Genomic DNA, 17627 nt, shown 5'->3' with positions numbered 1-17627 from the left:
ACTTGCCAGTTGGTCCGCGCATGCTCTGAGTACACGTCGTGGTAATCCGTCTGGCCCCGCGGCCTTGTGAATTTTGACCTGTTTAAAGGTCTTGCTCACATCGGCTACAGAGAGCGTGATCACACAGTCGTCCGGAATAGCTGGTGCTCTCATGCATGCTTCAGTGTTGCTTGCCTCGAAGCGAGCATGAAAGGCATTTAGTTCGTCTGGTAGGCTCCTGTCATTGGGCAGCTCGCGGCTGGGTTTCCCTTTGTAGTCCGTAATAGTTTGCAAGCCCTGCCACATCCGACGAGCGTCAGAGCCGGTGTAGTAGGATTCAATCTTAGTCCTGTATTGACGCTTTGCCTGTTTGATGGTTCGTCTGAGGGCATAGCGTGATTTCTTATAAGCGTCCAGATTAGTGTCCCGCTCCTTGAATGCAGCAGCTCTAGCCTTTAGCTCGGTGCGGATGTTGCCTGTAATCTATGGCTTCTGGTTGGGATATGTACGTACGGTCACTGTGGGGATGACATCGTCGATACACTTATTGATGAAACCAATGACTGAGGTGGTATACTCCTCAATGCCATTGGATGAATCCCGGAACATATTCCAGTCTGTGCTAGCAAAACAGTCCTGTAGCATCCGCGTCATCTGACCACTTCCGTATTGAGCTTGTCACTGGTACTTCCTGCTTTAGTTTTTGCTTGTAAGCAGGAATCAGGAGGATATAATTATGGTCAGATTTGCCAAATGGAGGGCGAGGGAGAGCTTTGTATGCGTCTCTGTGTGTGGAGTAAAGGTGGTCTAGAGTTTTTTTCCCTCTGGTTGCACATGTGACATGCTGGTAGAAATGAGGTAAAACAGATTTAAGTCCCCGGCCACTAGGCGTGCCGCTTCTGGATGAGCATTTTCTTGTTTGCTTATGGCCTTACACAGCTCGTTGAGTGCAGTCTTAGTGCCAGCATCGGTTTGTGGTGGTAAATAGACGGCTACGAAAAACATAGATGAAAACTCTCTTGGTAGATAGTGTGGTCTACAGTTTATCATGAGGTACTCTACCCTAGCCCATTCCAACACCAACCCAATGCCTTTAAGTTGTCTCCTGAGTGGCGCAGTGGTCTGTGCCACTAGAGATCCTGGTTCAAATCCAGGCTCTGTCGCAGCCGGCCGCGACCGGGAGACTCATGGGCGGCGCACAAGTCGTCCAGGGTAGGGGAGGGAATGGCCGGCAGGGATGTAGCTCAGTTGATAGAGCATGGCGTTTGCAACGCCAGGGTTGTGGGTTCGATTCCCACGGGGGGCCAGTATAAAAAATAAAAAAAAAATATTCACTAACTGTAAGTTGCTCTGGATAAGAGTGTCTGCTAAATGACTAAAATGTAAGTTTGGGAAGTAGTGAATGAGGCTGCAGTGGGGAGGACGGCTCATAATAATTGCCGGAACGGAGCAAATGGAATGGCATTAAACACCTGGAAACCATGTGTATGATGTATTTGTTACCATTTCACTCCAGTCATTACCACGAGCCCATTCTCCCCAATTAACGTGCCACCAACCTCCTGTGGTGCACACTTTAGGAAGGAGAGATTGTTGGGACATACCCATTCTCTTTTAAAAAGGGGAGGGGACATCTCAGTTGTTATGCATCATGGGATACAGTGGGGAGAACAAGTATTTGATACACTGCCGATTTTGCAGGTTTTCCTACTTACAAAGCATGTAGAGGTCTGTAATTGTTATCATAGGTACACTTCAACTGTGAGAGACGGAATCTAAAACAAAAATCCAGAAAATCACATTGTATGATTTTTAAGTAATTCATTTGCATTTTATTGCATGACATAAGTATTTGATACATCAGAAAAGCAGAACTTAATATTTGGTACAGAAACCTTTGTTTCCAATTACAGAGATCATACGTTTCCTGTAGGTCTTGACCAGGTTTGCACACACTGCAGCAGGGATTTTGGCCCACTCCTCCATACAGACCTTCTCCAGATCCTTCAGGTTTCGGGGCTGTCGCTGGGCAATATGGACTTTCAGCTCCCTCCAAATATTTTCTATTGGGTTCAGGTCTGGAGACTGGCTAGGCCACTCCAGGACCTTTAGATGCTTCTTACGGAGCCACTCCTTAGTTGCCCTGGCTGTGTGTTTCGGGTCGTTGTCATGCTGGAAGACCCAGCCACGACCCATCTTCAATGCTATTACTGAGGGAAGGAGGTTGTTGGCCAAGATCTTGCAATACATGGCCCCATCCATCCTCCCCTCAATACGGTGCAGTCGTCCTGTCCCCTTTGCAGAAAAGCATCCCCAAAGAATGATGTTTCCACCTCCATGCTTCACGGTTGGGATGGTGTTCTTGGGGTTGTACTCATCCTTCTTCTTCCTCCAAACACGGCGAGTGGAGTTTAGACCAAAAAGCTCTATTTTTGTCTCATCAGACCACATGACCTTCTCCCATTCCTCCTCTGGATGATCCAGATGGTCATTGGCAAACTTCAGACGGGCCTGGACATGCACTGGCTTGAGCAGGGGGACCTTGCATGCGCTGCAGGATTTTAATCCATGACGGCGTAGTGTGTTACTAATGGTTTTCTTTGAGACTGTGGTCCCAGCTCTCTTCAGGTCATTGACCAGGTCCTGCCGTGTAGTTCTGAGCTGATCCCTCACCTTCCTCATGATCATTGATGCCCCACGAGGTGAGATCTTGCATGGAGCCCCAGACCGAGGGTGATTGACAGTCATCTTGAACTGTCCTTACACAGCTCTCTGGTCTTGGCCATTGTGGAGAGGTTGGAGTCTGTTTGATTGAGTGTGTGGACAGGTGTCTTTTATACAGGTAACGAGTTCAAACAGGTGCAGTTAATACAGGTAATGAGTGGAGAACAGGAGGGCTTCTTAAAGAAAAACTAACAGGTCTGTGAGAGCCGGAATTCTTACTGGTTGGTAGGTGATCAAATACTTATGTCATGCAATAAAATGCAAATTAATTACTTAAAAATCATACAATGTGATTTTCTAAATTTTTGTTTTAGATTCCGTCTCTCACAGTTGAAGTGTACCTATGATAAAAATTACAGAACACTACATGCTTTGTAAGTAGGAAAACCTGCAAAATCGGCAGTGTATCAAATACTTGTTCTCCCCACTGTACATACACTCCCTCCAATATCTATCAACAGAGGAATTACTCTTCGTGTTGACATTGAGAGATGGGACAACATTGTAATTGCATGGTTATTGTTGGTTTGGGCTAATTACAGCTGTGATAACATGCAGGGATTAATTCATGAATAATTAATTGTGCATGGCTAATTACCCATATTGACTAGATTTATGTTAATTGCATCGTTCACACTGTGTATTGCATATTGGACAACTGAAAAATAACCACAGGGGATCTATACAGCCAGCACGCAGGACCAGGGATTCAAACCAAATACCTTTTCAACTCTAGTCATTAGCTCATTCCCATGGCCATAACACTGTTGCAGTATTTTTACTCAGGATCCACAGAAGAAGAGTGAAGTATGCTCAGAGGGAGGAGAGGGATGCGGGGAGGAGCGGGAAGTGTGACGATAGAGGGAGGAAAAAGAGATGATGAGAGGCTGGAGAGAAAAGAAGAGAGATGGAGGGTAAGAGGAGAAGAAGAAGGGAGGTAGAGAGAGGAGAGAATTCGTTCACATGAGGTAGGGCCAAAGAGGCTTGCTGTCCACTGAGTCTTGTGAATACATAAACCCAAAGCTATCTATAATCTATAAATCACTGCATAGGAAACTGAGGGTTGTAATCTGCCGAAAAGCCTGTCTTAGCGAACGATTTGGGGCAAATAAACAGAGGAGCACTTTAATATTTTACACATTGTCTCGTGTCCATGTGGTACTTGCGAACCGCGCCTGTTACATTACGCCCCACGCTAGCTTAAAGCCCCTCAAATAGCCTGAATCTACTTAAAATCCTTTCTGCTGTGGGATAACACACACTAATAGGTAACACACCGCTGGACCAGGGATCTGTGACACAACTAATATTAGGGCTGACAGTTACACAACATGACCAAAAGTATATGGACACCTGCTCGTCAAACGTCTCATTCCAAAATCATTGGTGTTAATATGGAGTTGGTCCCCCCTTTGCTGCAATAACATCCTCCAATCTTCTGGGAAGGCTTTCCACTAGATGTTGGAACATTGCTGCGGGGACTTGCTTCCATTCAGCCACAAGAGCATTAGTGAGGTTGGGCACTGATGTTGGGCAATTAGGCCTGGCTCGCAGTCTGCGTTCCAATTCATCCCAAAGGTGTTCGATGGTGTTGAGGTCAGGGCTCTGTACAGTTGGCACTATGCATTGGGGCAGGTAGCGTTCTCCTGGCATCCGCCAAACACAGATTTGTCCGACGGACTGCCAGATGGTGAAGCATGATTCATCACTCCAGAGAACACATTTCCACTGCTCCAGAGTCCAATGGTGGCGAGCTTTACACCACTCCAGCTGACACTTGGCATTGCGCATGGTGCTCTTAGGTTTGTGTGCGGCTGCTCGGCCATGGAAACCCATTTTATGATGCTCCCGACGAACAGTTCTTGTGCTGTCGTAGCTTCCAGAGGCAGTTTGGAACTCGGTTATGAGTGTTGCAACCGAGGACAGACAATTTTTACGCGCTGCGAGCTTCAGCACTCGCCAGTCCCGTTCTGTGAGCTTGTGTGGCCTACCACTTCACGGCTGAGCCGTTGTTGCTCCTAGACGTATCCACTTCACAATAACAGCACTTACAGTTGACCGGGGCAGCTCTAACATGTCAGAAATGTACCTAACTGACTTGTTGGAAAGGTGGCATCCTATGACGGTGCCACGTTGAAAGTCACTGAGCTCTTCAGTACGGGCCATTCTACTGCCCATGTTTGTCTATGGAGATTGCATGGCCATTGTGTGCTCGATTCTATACACCTGTCAACAACGGGTGTGGCTGAAATAGCCGAATCCACTCATTTGAAGGGGTGTCCACATACTTTTGTATATATAGTGTAAGTCTGTACATTATGGCATTGTTTATTATGTGCATCATTTTAAATCTGCTGTTGGATTGGTGTTGTATGACCATGTCTGCATTTGGACAGAGAGGCCAAGGCCAAATTAAGCTTGTGTCTTGTGATTGGTGTGTTTGCGCATCATGTGCAAAGATGTGATCATGATGTCGTAAGCAGAACACAGTGATGTGAAGGTAGAGGTTATCACATTTTCCTCTGAGAGAGTGGTTTCAAAGAGTGGTCAGTGACTGAGGACAGTTTAGTGGATTATGGGGACATATGGCCAATGAAATCTAGTAGGCTATATCCCCTCCCCCATTCACACAGAAACACCCCCCCACCCCCCAGAATACGCACGTTGCAGTGGCCCTTCTCCCTTCTATGATAGGGGAGAAGGGCCAGTGAAATCTGCTGTAACCATGTACAGATGGGATCTCCTGCATGCTCACTGTTCATGCTTACAAGCATCACTCTGCAGTTCTTACACGCATCAGACCTGACGTACTCGTTCATACTCTAGTAATGTTGCTCAGCCTTGGAAAGCCATTTGGCTCGTGTTTAAGTGGGTGAGGAAAGGGAACTTGTGAAAACTTTGTGTAGACAACACACCATTAGGGATCAATTCAGACACTCAGCACACATTAACCTGGCTGTCCTCTGGTGGAGAAGTCAAATAGAATGTAATAAACATTACAGTATGTTAAATATACCATTGCTAGTCACTGTCCATCACTTAGCTACAACCTAATTCATGTTTAGTTTAAACTCATTTTTGCTGTTTGAATTTCAAGAACTAGACTGAACCTGTGCTACATACATATTCTGATCTTTTGAGGATATATTTGTCAGTTCTATGTTTAGAAACATACTGTACATCTTCTTAGGTCGAAGCCTGCGAATCGATGGGTTTATGAAGAACTACATCAAAGCTACATCATTTGTTTTGACAAATGCATTGATTCGTAACATAAGATATGTGGCTATGCAGAGAGAGAGAGAGAGAGAGAGAGAGAGAGAGAGAGAGAGAGAGAGAGAGAGAGAGAGAGAGAGAGAGAGAGAGAGAGAGAGAGAGAGAGAGAGAGAGAGAGAGAGAGAGAGAGAGAGAGAGAGAGAGAGAGAGAGAGAGAGAGAGAGAGAGAGAGAGAGAGAGAGAGAGAGAGAGAGAGAGAGAGAGAGGGGCATAACTCCCTGTCAGGTTATGAATTACCTATTGCTGTGAAAAGCTGGTGGCATGTTTAATGCAGGAGAGTGTCTCTATATTCTGCTGCTTCTCTGAAGATCTCTCTGGATGATTCCTTTACAGATTTCATTCAAACTAAGCATCAGAAAATCACAGCAAAAAAATAACAAAATCACTGCTGTTATGTTTAATCTAATCTAATAGGAATTTGAATAGTATAAATATCTATTAATTGTGTTTAATGTCAGAGGAACAGCATTAAATTGCAATAGAACGACCGGTTCCAGAGGAAGAAAAGTGATGTTTATCTAGACAAACAAGGCATTTTGTAGTACAGTGGCGCTTGACTGACGTTGTACTATAGTGTCCCCTGAGTTGGGTTTTCTGGGGTAAAAAGAAAACATACACTAGCAGCTGGCTGCGTCACATACAGCCAAACAGCCATCAGTGAGAGCACATCACCAGCCTTAACATTTAAAAGCTTCTAACATTGAAATGCCAATAAACAGAAAAACCTTTTCAAAGCATTTTAATTTTGCACACCTCACGCTGGCACACTAAATATATCAAAGTGAAAGTATAATTCCCAGGCACATGAAAGCTATTGACGGAGGTCAGTAACCGTACCTCGAGGGATGAAACGCGAAAGTCACCATTACAGAGCGCCAGACAACACGCTGGGTGCAACTATGTGCAATTTTTCTAAATTACATTCAGAAGAATATGAATTATCCTCCATGTATTTTTAGAGAATGGTAATTATCTGGTCAAGACACTTTCCTGGTATTCCTGTTTTCACTCGAGCCGTGTAATATTCAGTGATTTCATCACAAACATCAGACATAATAGTCTTCAACCACATAAAATCACTCTCGGAATTGGAAGCAATTACTATGGTCAGGGGCATATCAGGGGCAATCGTCAGCTCTACCAGGTTCAAGAGGTTATGTCTCTATTCCTTCTAGTCCAAAGGGTCAAGACCCTTCAGATTGTGTGGTAGCAAGGTGTATTAGAACACACTCACAGTACTTATGTTGGAATTTCCTCTGCATACAGTATACAAAAGCAACATGGTCCCATTTGAATATGTCAAAATAGTGACATTTAACCAAAGTACAGGTAACTGCCAAAATAAAGGAAACACCAACATAAAGTGTCTTAATAGGGCGTTTGGCCACCACGAGCCAGAACCGCTTCAATGCACCTTGGCATGAATTCTACAAGTGTCTGGAACTCTATTGGTGGGATGAAACACCATTCTTACACAAGAAATTCCATCATTTGGTGTTTTGTTGATAGTGGTGGAAAACGCTGTCTCAGGCGCTGCTCCAGAATATCCCATAAGTGTTCAATTGGGTTGAGATCTGGTGACTGAGACGGCCATGGCATATGGTTTACATCGTTTTCATGCTCATCAAACCATTCAGTGACCACTAGTGCCCTGTGGATGGGGGCATTGTCATCCTATGGGGGCATAGCCATGGTAGCCAAAATAATGGCCAGCCCAGCATTTTTATACATGACCCAAAGCATGATGGGATGTTAATTGCTTAATTAACTCAGGAACCACACCTGTGTGGAAGCACCTGCTTTCAATATACTTTGTATCCCTCATTTACTCAAGTGTTACCATTATTTTGGCAGTTACCTGTATGTCACATATGCTGACATATTCATTACATGTCACTTGAGGTGACATATTACTTTTATGTCACTATGGTGACATACAACAAAAGCTGAGTTTGAATAAATCCTTGTACCTGAGAAAAAGCTCACATGCAGACACTATACAAACAGAAAGTGATGCTGGTTGGTGGCTAGTGTGTGAGGTGGATTACAGCAGCTATGTGGTCATACCAGGGCAGGAGAGCATTAAACCTCTGGGATGCTCACTCACTGCCATGCCAAGGAATTAGAGCACACTACTCTACCTTCTGAACCATTGATTCCCCTGACCCCTCGGTTTATAAACAAACAATCCTTCCTAATGCCCTGATACATAATAATCCTCTATCAGACACTGTTGGAGGATTATGATAGGCTAATGCACAAGGAGGCAAGGTGTCTTATGGGTGTTGTAGGTTTAAATGTTATAGAATGCGGCTTACGAATAAGAATCGCACCTGGGAAGTTTAATGATAGCCTTAAAATGCTTGCCATGCAAGCTTTACATTGGTGTTTAAATGGAGAACCAAGGTATTGCACTACAATAGCAATCTTCATAAAGCACGATATAAGACTGTCTCTGTATTACAGATATATAGACACGGGACATTTCTCAACACTCTCCTGCAATGCCATCACATTTCAAGCCACTGAAGCTGAAAATGAATACTGCAAGTTGAGGGCATTCTCGGGATGCTACTACAGGAGGACAACATCCGCCTCAAATATGTATAAGCCCTGGGAGCAACGCACAGGGACAGGAAATCCACATGAAAGACAGGTTAGTGTGTGAACCACAGATGTGTCCCTCGCCTCACTCCCAACAGTGTCACAACAGGAAGTGACTCCCAACAGTTTCACATCAGGAAGTTGTGGTGGTACGCTCATACCGTATGCATGCAGTCTAGTGGTTAGAGCATCAACCTTCAGAACACATATAGTGCCTTCGGAAAGTATTCAGACCCCTTGACTTTTTCCACATTTTGTTACGTTACAGCCTTATTCTAAAATTGATTAAACAGTTTTTATCCCTCATCAATCTACACACAATACCCCATAATGACAAAGCAAAAACAGGTTTTAATGCATTTCTGCTAATTCATTACAAATACAAAACTGAAATATTACATTTACATAAGTATTCAGAGCCTTTACTCAGTACTTTTTTGAAGCACCTTTGGCAGCGATTACAGCATCAAGTCTTCTTGTATATGACGCTACAAGCTTGGCACACCTGTATTTGGGGAGTTTCTCCCATTCTTCTCTGCAGATCCTCTCATGCTCTGTCAGGTTGAATGGGGAGCGTTCCTGCACAGCTATTGTCAGGTCTCTCCAAAGATGTTAGATCGGGTTAAAGTCCGGGCTCTGGCTGGGCCACTCAAGGACATTCAGAGACTTGTCCTGAAGCCACTCCTGCATTGTCTTGGCTGTGTGTTTAGGGTCGTTGTCCTGTTGGAAGGTGAACCTTCGCCCCAGTCTGAGGTCCTAAGCGCTCTGGAGCAGGTTTTCATCAAGGATCTTTCTGTACTTTGCTCCGTTCATCTTTGCCTAGATCCTGACTAGTCTCCCAGTCCATGCCGCTGTAAAACATCCCCACAGCATGATGCTGCCACCACCATGCTTCACCGTAGGGATGGTGTCAGGTTTCCTCCAGACGTGATGCTTGGCATTAGGCCAAAAAGTTCAATCTTGGTTTCATCAGACCAGAGAATCTTGTTTCTCATGGTCTGAGAGTATTTAGGTTCCTTTTGGCAAACTACAAGCGGGCTGTCATGTGCCTTTTACTGAGGAGTAGCTTCCGTCTGGTCACTCTACCATACAGGCCTGATTGGTGGAGTGCTGCAGAGATGGTTGTCCTTCTGGAAGTTTCTCCCATCTCCACAGAGGAACTCTAGCGCTCTGTCAGAGTGACCATTGTGTTCTTGGTCACCTCCCTGACCAAGGCCCTTCTCCCCCGATTGCTCAGTTTGGCTGGGCGGCCAGCTATAGGAAGAGTTTTGGTGGTTCCAAACTTCTTCCATTTAAGAATGATGGAGGCCACTGTGTTCTTGGGGACCTTCAATGCTGCAGAAATGTTTTGGTACCCTTCCCCAGATCTGTGCCTCGACACATTTCCTTCAACCTCATGGCTTGGTTTTCGCTCTGACATGCACTGTCAACTGTAGGACCTTATATAGACAGGTGTGTGCCTTTCCAAATAATGTCCAATCAATTGAATTTAACACAGGTGGACTCCAATCAAGTTGTAGAAACATCTCAAGGAGGCTCAATGGAAACAGGATGCACCTGAGCCCAATTTCGAGTCTCATAGCAAAAGGTCTGGTTTTTACTTTTAATACATTTGCAAAAAATTCTAAAAAAACGGTTTTCGCTTTGTCATTATGGGGTATTGTGTGTAGATTGTTGAGGAATTGTTTTTATTTAATCCATTTTACAATATTAATCACAGCTCAGTTTGATAACACAAATTAGATTTACATTTTAGTCATTTAGCAGATGCTCTTATCCAGAGCGACTTACAGGAGCAATTAGGGTTAAGTTCCTTGCTCAAGGGCACAGATTTTTCCCCTTGTCTGCTTGGGGATTCAAACCAGCGACCTTTTGGTTACTGGCCCAATGCTCTTAACAGCTAGGCTACCAAACCCCTGAATCCCAAACAGCCACAACTAGACATTGGACCAAGGTGTTTTAGCATGAACTCTGCTCAACCGCCGCAAGCTTCTCTTTTGGGTACTGTTAGTGTGTCCTGAGCAGGCAACTGTCTGCCAGTGGTCTCTCTCTCTCTCAAATATCTCCATCACTAATTCATCAATTTCCCCAGAACCAGCTATCACAGCTGTCTTTTGAAGGCTCGTCCTCCTAGCTCGCCTCTGTCGCTCACGCACTTTGCAAGCAGTCCCAAAGGACTTTTAATTTTTTAGAAGCTATTTTTAGGTTTAAAATAATCGAGGTGGAAACTTCCATCTGTCCTACACACATTCCAGCTGCTCCATTTTAGTGGGGACATTTTATATTTTCGCATATATTTCCCAGAGAAAACAAACTCAAATTATTTGAGCACGTATTTAATGTATAAATCATACTTGAATGTGTTTTTAAAGAATAATTAATTATTGAAATCATATATTCAATATAATTTAGAAGGGAGACTCATTATGAAGGATCACAGATGATTACAGAGACAGTGTGTTTTGCATCACTGAGCACAGCTTTCCCAGCTCTCTCACCCGAGTGCTTCTCTTTCCAGAGATTCCTCTGCCGTGCTAGTCGTATTTATCTGTTCAGTTCTGTTCTATTCGTTTACCTTGATTTTGGCAGGTAAATTGATTGAACTTATTCTAAATTACCACAACGACTTCGGTAAGAGTGGCAGTGTAGAGGAAAATGGCCATGGCATTATGAGGGGCCAGGTTAGGGAATTCAGCTAAGACACCCGGTTAACACCTCTACTTTTGCCTGGGTTATGGTATTTCAGAAAGCCTATTGATGTCTGGAGGGTTAAAGCTTACAGTACCTGCAGAGAAACTATTTTTGCCAAGAAATCTGGGTTACATTGATACAGATAAAGTACCTTACTGCTATTGTGAGCTTTTCCATTGCTACTTTTTTTATTTTATGTTTCACCTAGGCCGACTCCTCATCTTCCCAACACAGCATTTAACTCATGGGGTACGGAGAACTTAAAACGAGAAGCCACTACATTGGGGCACTGGTGGAACCAGGCAATTAAAAAAGTTCAGGGACACCACTTCAGATTAATTTCATTTGCAGAATTGATCAGCATGCCGGATTGGTTCTCCAGCCCTCCAGCTATCTGGTGAAATCGTTAGAGCGGGCCACGGAGAGACACACTGTGGTTAAGGCCCTGGGCATCATTTCACAAGCAGAAACAATCCGCCATTTATTTTGTCCTTTTGAAAGTCCCTCTAACCATTTCTGGAAAATTATTTTTTTACATCAAACTTTATCTGCATCACTTTGTGCTCTGCATGTATCTGAATGTCTGTACTCTGTCTGCCTGGCCATAGCTAATTGACCGGAATGCAACATTTATGTAGGAAGGCTTGAGGACAGGCTACTTTTCCAACTAAGGCTGACAGTTTGAAGGGACCTTCAGTGAACTCGACAGTGTGAAGGGGACTATGTCCGGCGTCACTTCTGTGGAGAGAGTTCCCTTGTGACACGGTTTCTCCCAGACACAGGGGAGTTCTAGCGGAAACTAACGGCCACAGTCAGCTAAAGAGAGACCACAGCACAGCACGGGGAGACAACCCACTGGGCACAGACATCAATTCAATGTCTATTCCACATTGGTTCAACATAATTTCATTGAAATTACATGGGAAAAACGTTGATTCAACCAGTTTGTGCCCAGTGGGATGTGATGCTGAAGTAACACGGGCCAATAGAGTGCACTATACCTGTCCTCTTCACCCTATCACTTTACCCCAACAAACCAGTAGGACCATATCAACAGACCTAGCTTCACCATACTAGAGATGTGATCGGATCAATTCACATAAATGAGTGATGATGCCTTACATGCACATTGCACCCAAGGGAGATCAACATCAATTTACAGCAGAAACAAGAAGAAATCAGAGAAGAAATCTATTGCCAGTTCACTATATTTATAGAGACAAACACCTAGATAGAAAGAGAACATATTTGAAAAGTAAATCAACAACTTGTGTTCAGTTGTCTCTTCTTTGGATACATTGTATACTATGAACGAACCACTTGCGGTCATCTCTTTGGAGTACAAGGGAGAACTGCTGCACCTCACCCTTTGAACTTCCACTGGATCAATTTCAGTTCAGAACAGATAAAGTGAGACACTGATTACAGGAGTAGACTTGGCTGGGGAGAAGGATGCTCTGTCTCAGTCCACTATTGAATAAGGATGACAGCAGACATCACACACAACATATACGAAAGTCTAGTAGTTATGTTAAATAACTAGCACTCAATTGGATCAAACCAGAATTCAAAGTGACACTTCTCTGCAATACACAAACATGTGAGAGAGAATCCAGCAGAGGTGTGGACTCGAGTCATGTGACTTGGACTCGAGTCAGACTCGAGTCATGAATTTGATGACTTCAGACTCGACTCGACAAAATGTACAAAGACTTGCAACTCGACTTGGACTTTAACATCAATGACTCGTGACTTGACTTGGACTTGCGCCTTATGACTCGAGAAGACTTGCTACGAGGACTTGTAATGACTTGCAAAGGCTTGCTAAGAGGACTTGAAATGACTCGAAACTAAAATGTAGGACTTTGGACTCGACTTGAGACTTGATGGCTTTGACTTTTGACTCGACTTGGGACTTGCCTCATCTTTGACTCGACTTGACTCGGGACTCGAGGGCAAAGACTTGAGACTTACTTGTGACTTGCATAACAATGACTTTGTCCCACCTCTGGAATCCAGAGGGTGCAGGTTCATGTTGGGAATATTATATTCCACAAGCATTGGCCATTTCAACTTGTTCTGCACACACTTTGTTGTAATATAAAGATTACTTAAATATTAATCATTATCTTTGTATATAATTGTCGTCTACCCCCACCTAGTTCCCATCTATATATTCTGAAAACTTCTTATGAGGATAGACAGCTACAACGACAAGGCGGCCAGGGCGCGTCGTCACAGGGAATCGAGTGCTCTTCCTAATCGCGCGGATTATCCGCTGCAACCCTTTGCCGTCTGGACGGACCTTCGTTTCTATCTCAGACAAACACTGAATGTTCCACTACATGTTTCAGTCCGTATCCATGGCATTGGCAATAACAGATAATACAAATTTGGGCTCCCTGTCCGATGTTCCAAAAAACGCCCATCGTGTGCATATGAAAGCAATCAAAAGTGATTTTCGTGTGATATGGGAAAACATATTTAAAACTAAGTAATTCTAAATCATTGCTTTAGATTGTGCTGAAATGGAGGGGATTTACAGAGAGATTCAAATATATTTACATTTAAGTAATTTAGCAGACGCTCTTACCCTGAGCGACTTACAGTTAGTGAGTGCATACATTTTCATACTGGCCCCCGTGGGAAACGAACCCACAATCCTGGCGTTGCAAGCGCCATGCTCTACCAAGTGAGCTACAGGGGACCATATTAAGGGAAGGATCAAACGTAAGCATGGCATGCGCTATTGGCGAGGTTGCATTTACTTATGATCACATTGATATAATAAAACATCTCATGTAAAAATGGTTGGGTAGGCCGATCTTATATTTGTTCAAATTAATGTCAATAGTGGTCAATTATTTTTTCCATAACATTTTTTTGTTGTCATGGCGTTAAACTGGGAGGGACAGTTTAATGTCACAAGTAGCTAGGCCTACAAACTTTTTAAAGTATTAAATAAATGTCTTACCTTCCATGCAAAATAAAACCAGCCAAGCAATCCATAGGTCCGAATTATGGAATTTCATCATGGTTCGTAACTACTTGGCAAGTAGTTTTGTGTGTCTTCTTGATTAAATAAATCGTTATTTCACTGTTTATTTGATGGAAAGTAACGGTCTCTCGAAACAGCATACATTAATACAGTCCCAATGGTTTACGCAATAATCAAATGCGTTTTATGTAGCAAAACAAAACAAAACAAAATCTAAAAGTAGAAAGAGTAACAAAAGGTTGCATCTCCTCATAGCCTACCACCACCCAACCCGTTTCTGCTTCTTGGTCGTCCTTTTTTTGTCGTTGTTTCACTGTTGTTTTTTGTTGGTCGCACGCGTACTATTTTGTCCACTGACAGCCCTTGATATTTTCCCTTTAATCAATTTACTCACGTTCTGAAAATTGTCGGCAGTCTTGTTGTAGCAGATACACATTCACAGAACACATGAAACAGTACAATTTCTTGGGGGGGTAGTTGTTTCTTCTTGTACAAGGCTGGCCCATGGTTCAACGCTAAACATGCACTCCTTTTCTGTACAGCATTCTATTTGGAACCTTGATCGAGAACTCGCCCGGGCTGTTGCCAGGAGACCAGTGACGCCAGTCTAGACTAGATGTAGCAATGCCCCCCTCTGGTGACAAAAAAAAAAGCAACTGTATGTGCTTGGTAGGCAACTGCATCCCGCATTGCACGGTTGAAGCCAGCTCCAATGCGTACGGATGTAATGCATTATGCATGTATACAATGCACGTGCGTGCGTGCTGAATAAAAGCTGATATCAAGTAAATAAAGGCTATGGACTTGCCAGGTTACCATTTATCTGGTTTATTGAAAGTTTTGGTTGATTGATTGCTGCAGCTTTCATGCACATCTTGAATCTGCAGAAGTGACAAGCTTTTCATAAAGTATAAACCTAATTCAATTTCAAAAATGTGTTTTCTGCATGCATGTAACAGCAAACCAACACAGTTTAGTTGTTCTTCAAGCCCACGACAGTGGTCTTTGTCACCACCGCCCATATTAGAGAGCCAGCAACACACAACAGCTCTCAAAGGGAGGCTACTGTCAATGTGTTCTCTTGAACAAAATGTGATCTCACCACAGCTCAGCACAAAATAATCCCTGTGTCTCACTAAACATTTCATGCATAGAGCCTGAGCACTTCTGGTCCAAATATAGATATACGTGTTTTTTTTGTTTGTTTTTTTATCTGTCAAGGCTATGTAGACAAACATTTGATGAAAACTTTCTCTTATTCAACTTTTTAGACTTGAGTAATTAAAAATGTATGAGAGAAGATGAAGGCGTGACAAGGGTCAACGCCTCAACCAGCTCTTCAGTACTGCCTGGGGTTGTTGACAGGGTTTCCAAAGAATCTGTCTGTCACTCCTGACTTAGGTACAAATATCTACTCCTTAGGTTGCCCGAGGCCATTCAGATTGTTATATTTCTGACATACTGTTGCCATTTTATAGAACCCCGGCATACAGTTGAAGTCGGAAGTTTACATACACTTAGGTTGGAGTCATTAAAAATCGTTTTTCAACCACTCCACAAATTTCTTGTTAACAAACTATAGTTTTCGCAAGTCGGTTAGGACATCTACTTTGTGCATGACACAAGTCATTTTTCCAACAATTGTTTACAGACAGAATATTTCACTTATAATTCACTGTATCACAATTCCAGTGGGTCAGAACTTTACATACACTAAGTTGACTGTGCCTTTAAACAGCTTGGAAAGTTCCATAAAATGATGTCATGGCTTTAGAAGCTTTTGATAGGCTAATTGACATCATTTGAGTCAATTGGTGGTGTACCTGTCGATGTATTTCAAGGCCTACCTTCAAACTCAGTGCCTCTTTGCTTGACATCATGAGAAAATCAAAAGAAAATCAGCCAAGACCTCAAATGAAAAATTGTAGACCTCTGGTTGATCCTTGGGAGCAATTTCCAAAAGCCTGAATGTACCACGTTCATCTGTACAAACAATAGTACACAAGTATAAACACCATGGGACCACACAGCCGTCATACTGCTCAGGAAGGAGACGCGTTCTGTCTCCTAGAGATGAACGTACTTTGGTGCGAAAAGTGCAAATCAATCCCAGAACAACAGCAAAGGACCTTGTGAAGATGCTGAAGGAAACAGGTACAAAAGTATCTATATCCACAGTAAAACGAGTCCTATATCGACATAACCTGAAAGGCCGCTCAGCAAGGAAGAAGCCACTGCTCCAAAACCGCCATAAAAAAGCCAGACTACGGTTTGCAACTGCACATGGGGACAAAGATCGTACTTTTTGGAGAAATGTCCTCTGGTCTGATGAAACATAAATAGAACTGTTTGGCCATAATGACCATCGTTATGTTTGGAGGAAAAAGGGTTTGCTTGCAAGCTGAAGAACACCATCCCAACCGTGAAGCACGGGCGTGGCAGCATCATGCTGTGGAGGTGCTTTGCTGCAGGAGGGACTGGTGCACTTCTCAAAATAGATGGCATCATGAGGAAGGAAAATTATGTGGATATATTGAAGCAACATCTCAAGACATCAGTCAGGAAGTTAAAGCTTGGTCGCAAATGGTCTTCCAAATGGACAATGACCCCAAGCATACTTCCAAAGTTGTGGCAAAATGGCTTAAGGACAACAAAGTCAAGGTATTGGAGTGGCCATCACAAAGCCCTGACCTCAATCCTATAGAAAATGTGTGGGCAGAACTGAAAAAGCATGTGCGAGCAAGGAGGCCTACAAACCTGCCTCAGTTACACCAGCTCTGTCAGGAGGAATGGGCCAAAATTCACCCAACTTATTGTGGGAAGCTTGTGGAAGGCTACCCAAAACATTTGACCCAAGTTAAACAATTTAAAGGCAATGCTACCAAATACTAATTGAGTGTATCTAAACTTCTGACCCACTGGGAATGTGATGAAAGAAATAAAAGCTGAAATAAATCATTCTCTCTACTATTATTCTGACATTTCACATTCTTAAAATAAAGTGGTGATCCTAACTGACCTAAGACACGGAATTTTTACTAGGATTAAATGTTGTGAAAAACTGAGTTTAAATGTATTTGGCTAAGGTGTATGTAAACTTCGACTTCAACTTTATGTTCCCAGATTTTATGATTACTGGATCTTAAAAGCACCCCTGGTCACTACCTTATGATTTGAGAAAGCGGTAAAACTTGAGTTATTCTTAAATACATTTGACACAAGTGTGACAATGTATACAGTAGCCTATACACTGTACATATGAACATACCCTTTTTTGTTTTTACTAGAAGCTACCGTCATGTTTATTTCATAAACCATGAAAGCATTAATGAAGTGACCCTACATTTCTGCTGAT

The 17627-nt window shown here is 43.1% G+C and overlaps 1 protein-coding gene across 1 annotated transcript in view; it reads right to left on the bottom strand.

Annotated features, from left to right (window-relative positions):
- The window catches only part of LOC121567480 (immunoglobulin superfamily member 11), a 112993-nt gene extending 98160 nt beyond the window's left edge, over positions 1–14833 (bottom strand). Inside the window, exon 1 of the mRNA XM_045220991.1 lies at positions 14249–14833. Within this exon, the coding sequence (XP_045076926.1) occupies positions 14249–14309 (61 nt within the window). The 5' untranslated portion in view covers positions 14310–14833. The remainder of the gene's footprint in view (positions 1–14248) is intronic.
- Between the last annotated feature and the right edge of the window lie 2794 nt (positions 14834–17627).

This window comes from Coregonus clupeaformis, chromosome 6, assembly GCF_020615455.1.
Source record: "Coregonus clupeaformis isolate EN_2021a chromosome 6, ASM2061545v1, whole genome shotgun sequence".
Lineage (NCBI taxonomy): Eukaryota > Metazoa > Chordata > Actinopteri > Salmoniformes > Salmonidae > Coregonus > Coregonus clupeaformis.
This window is presented reverse-complemented; position numbering and strand designations above follow the sequence as displayed.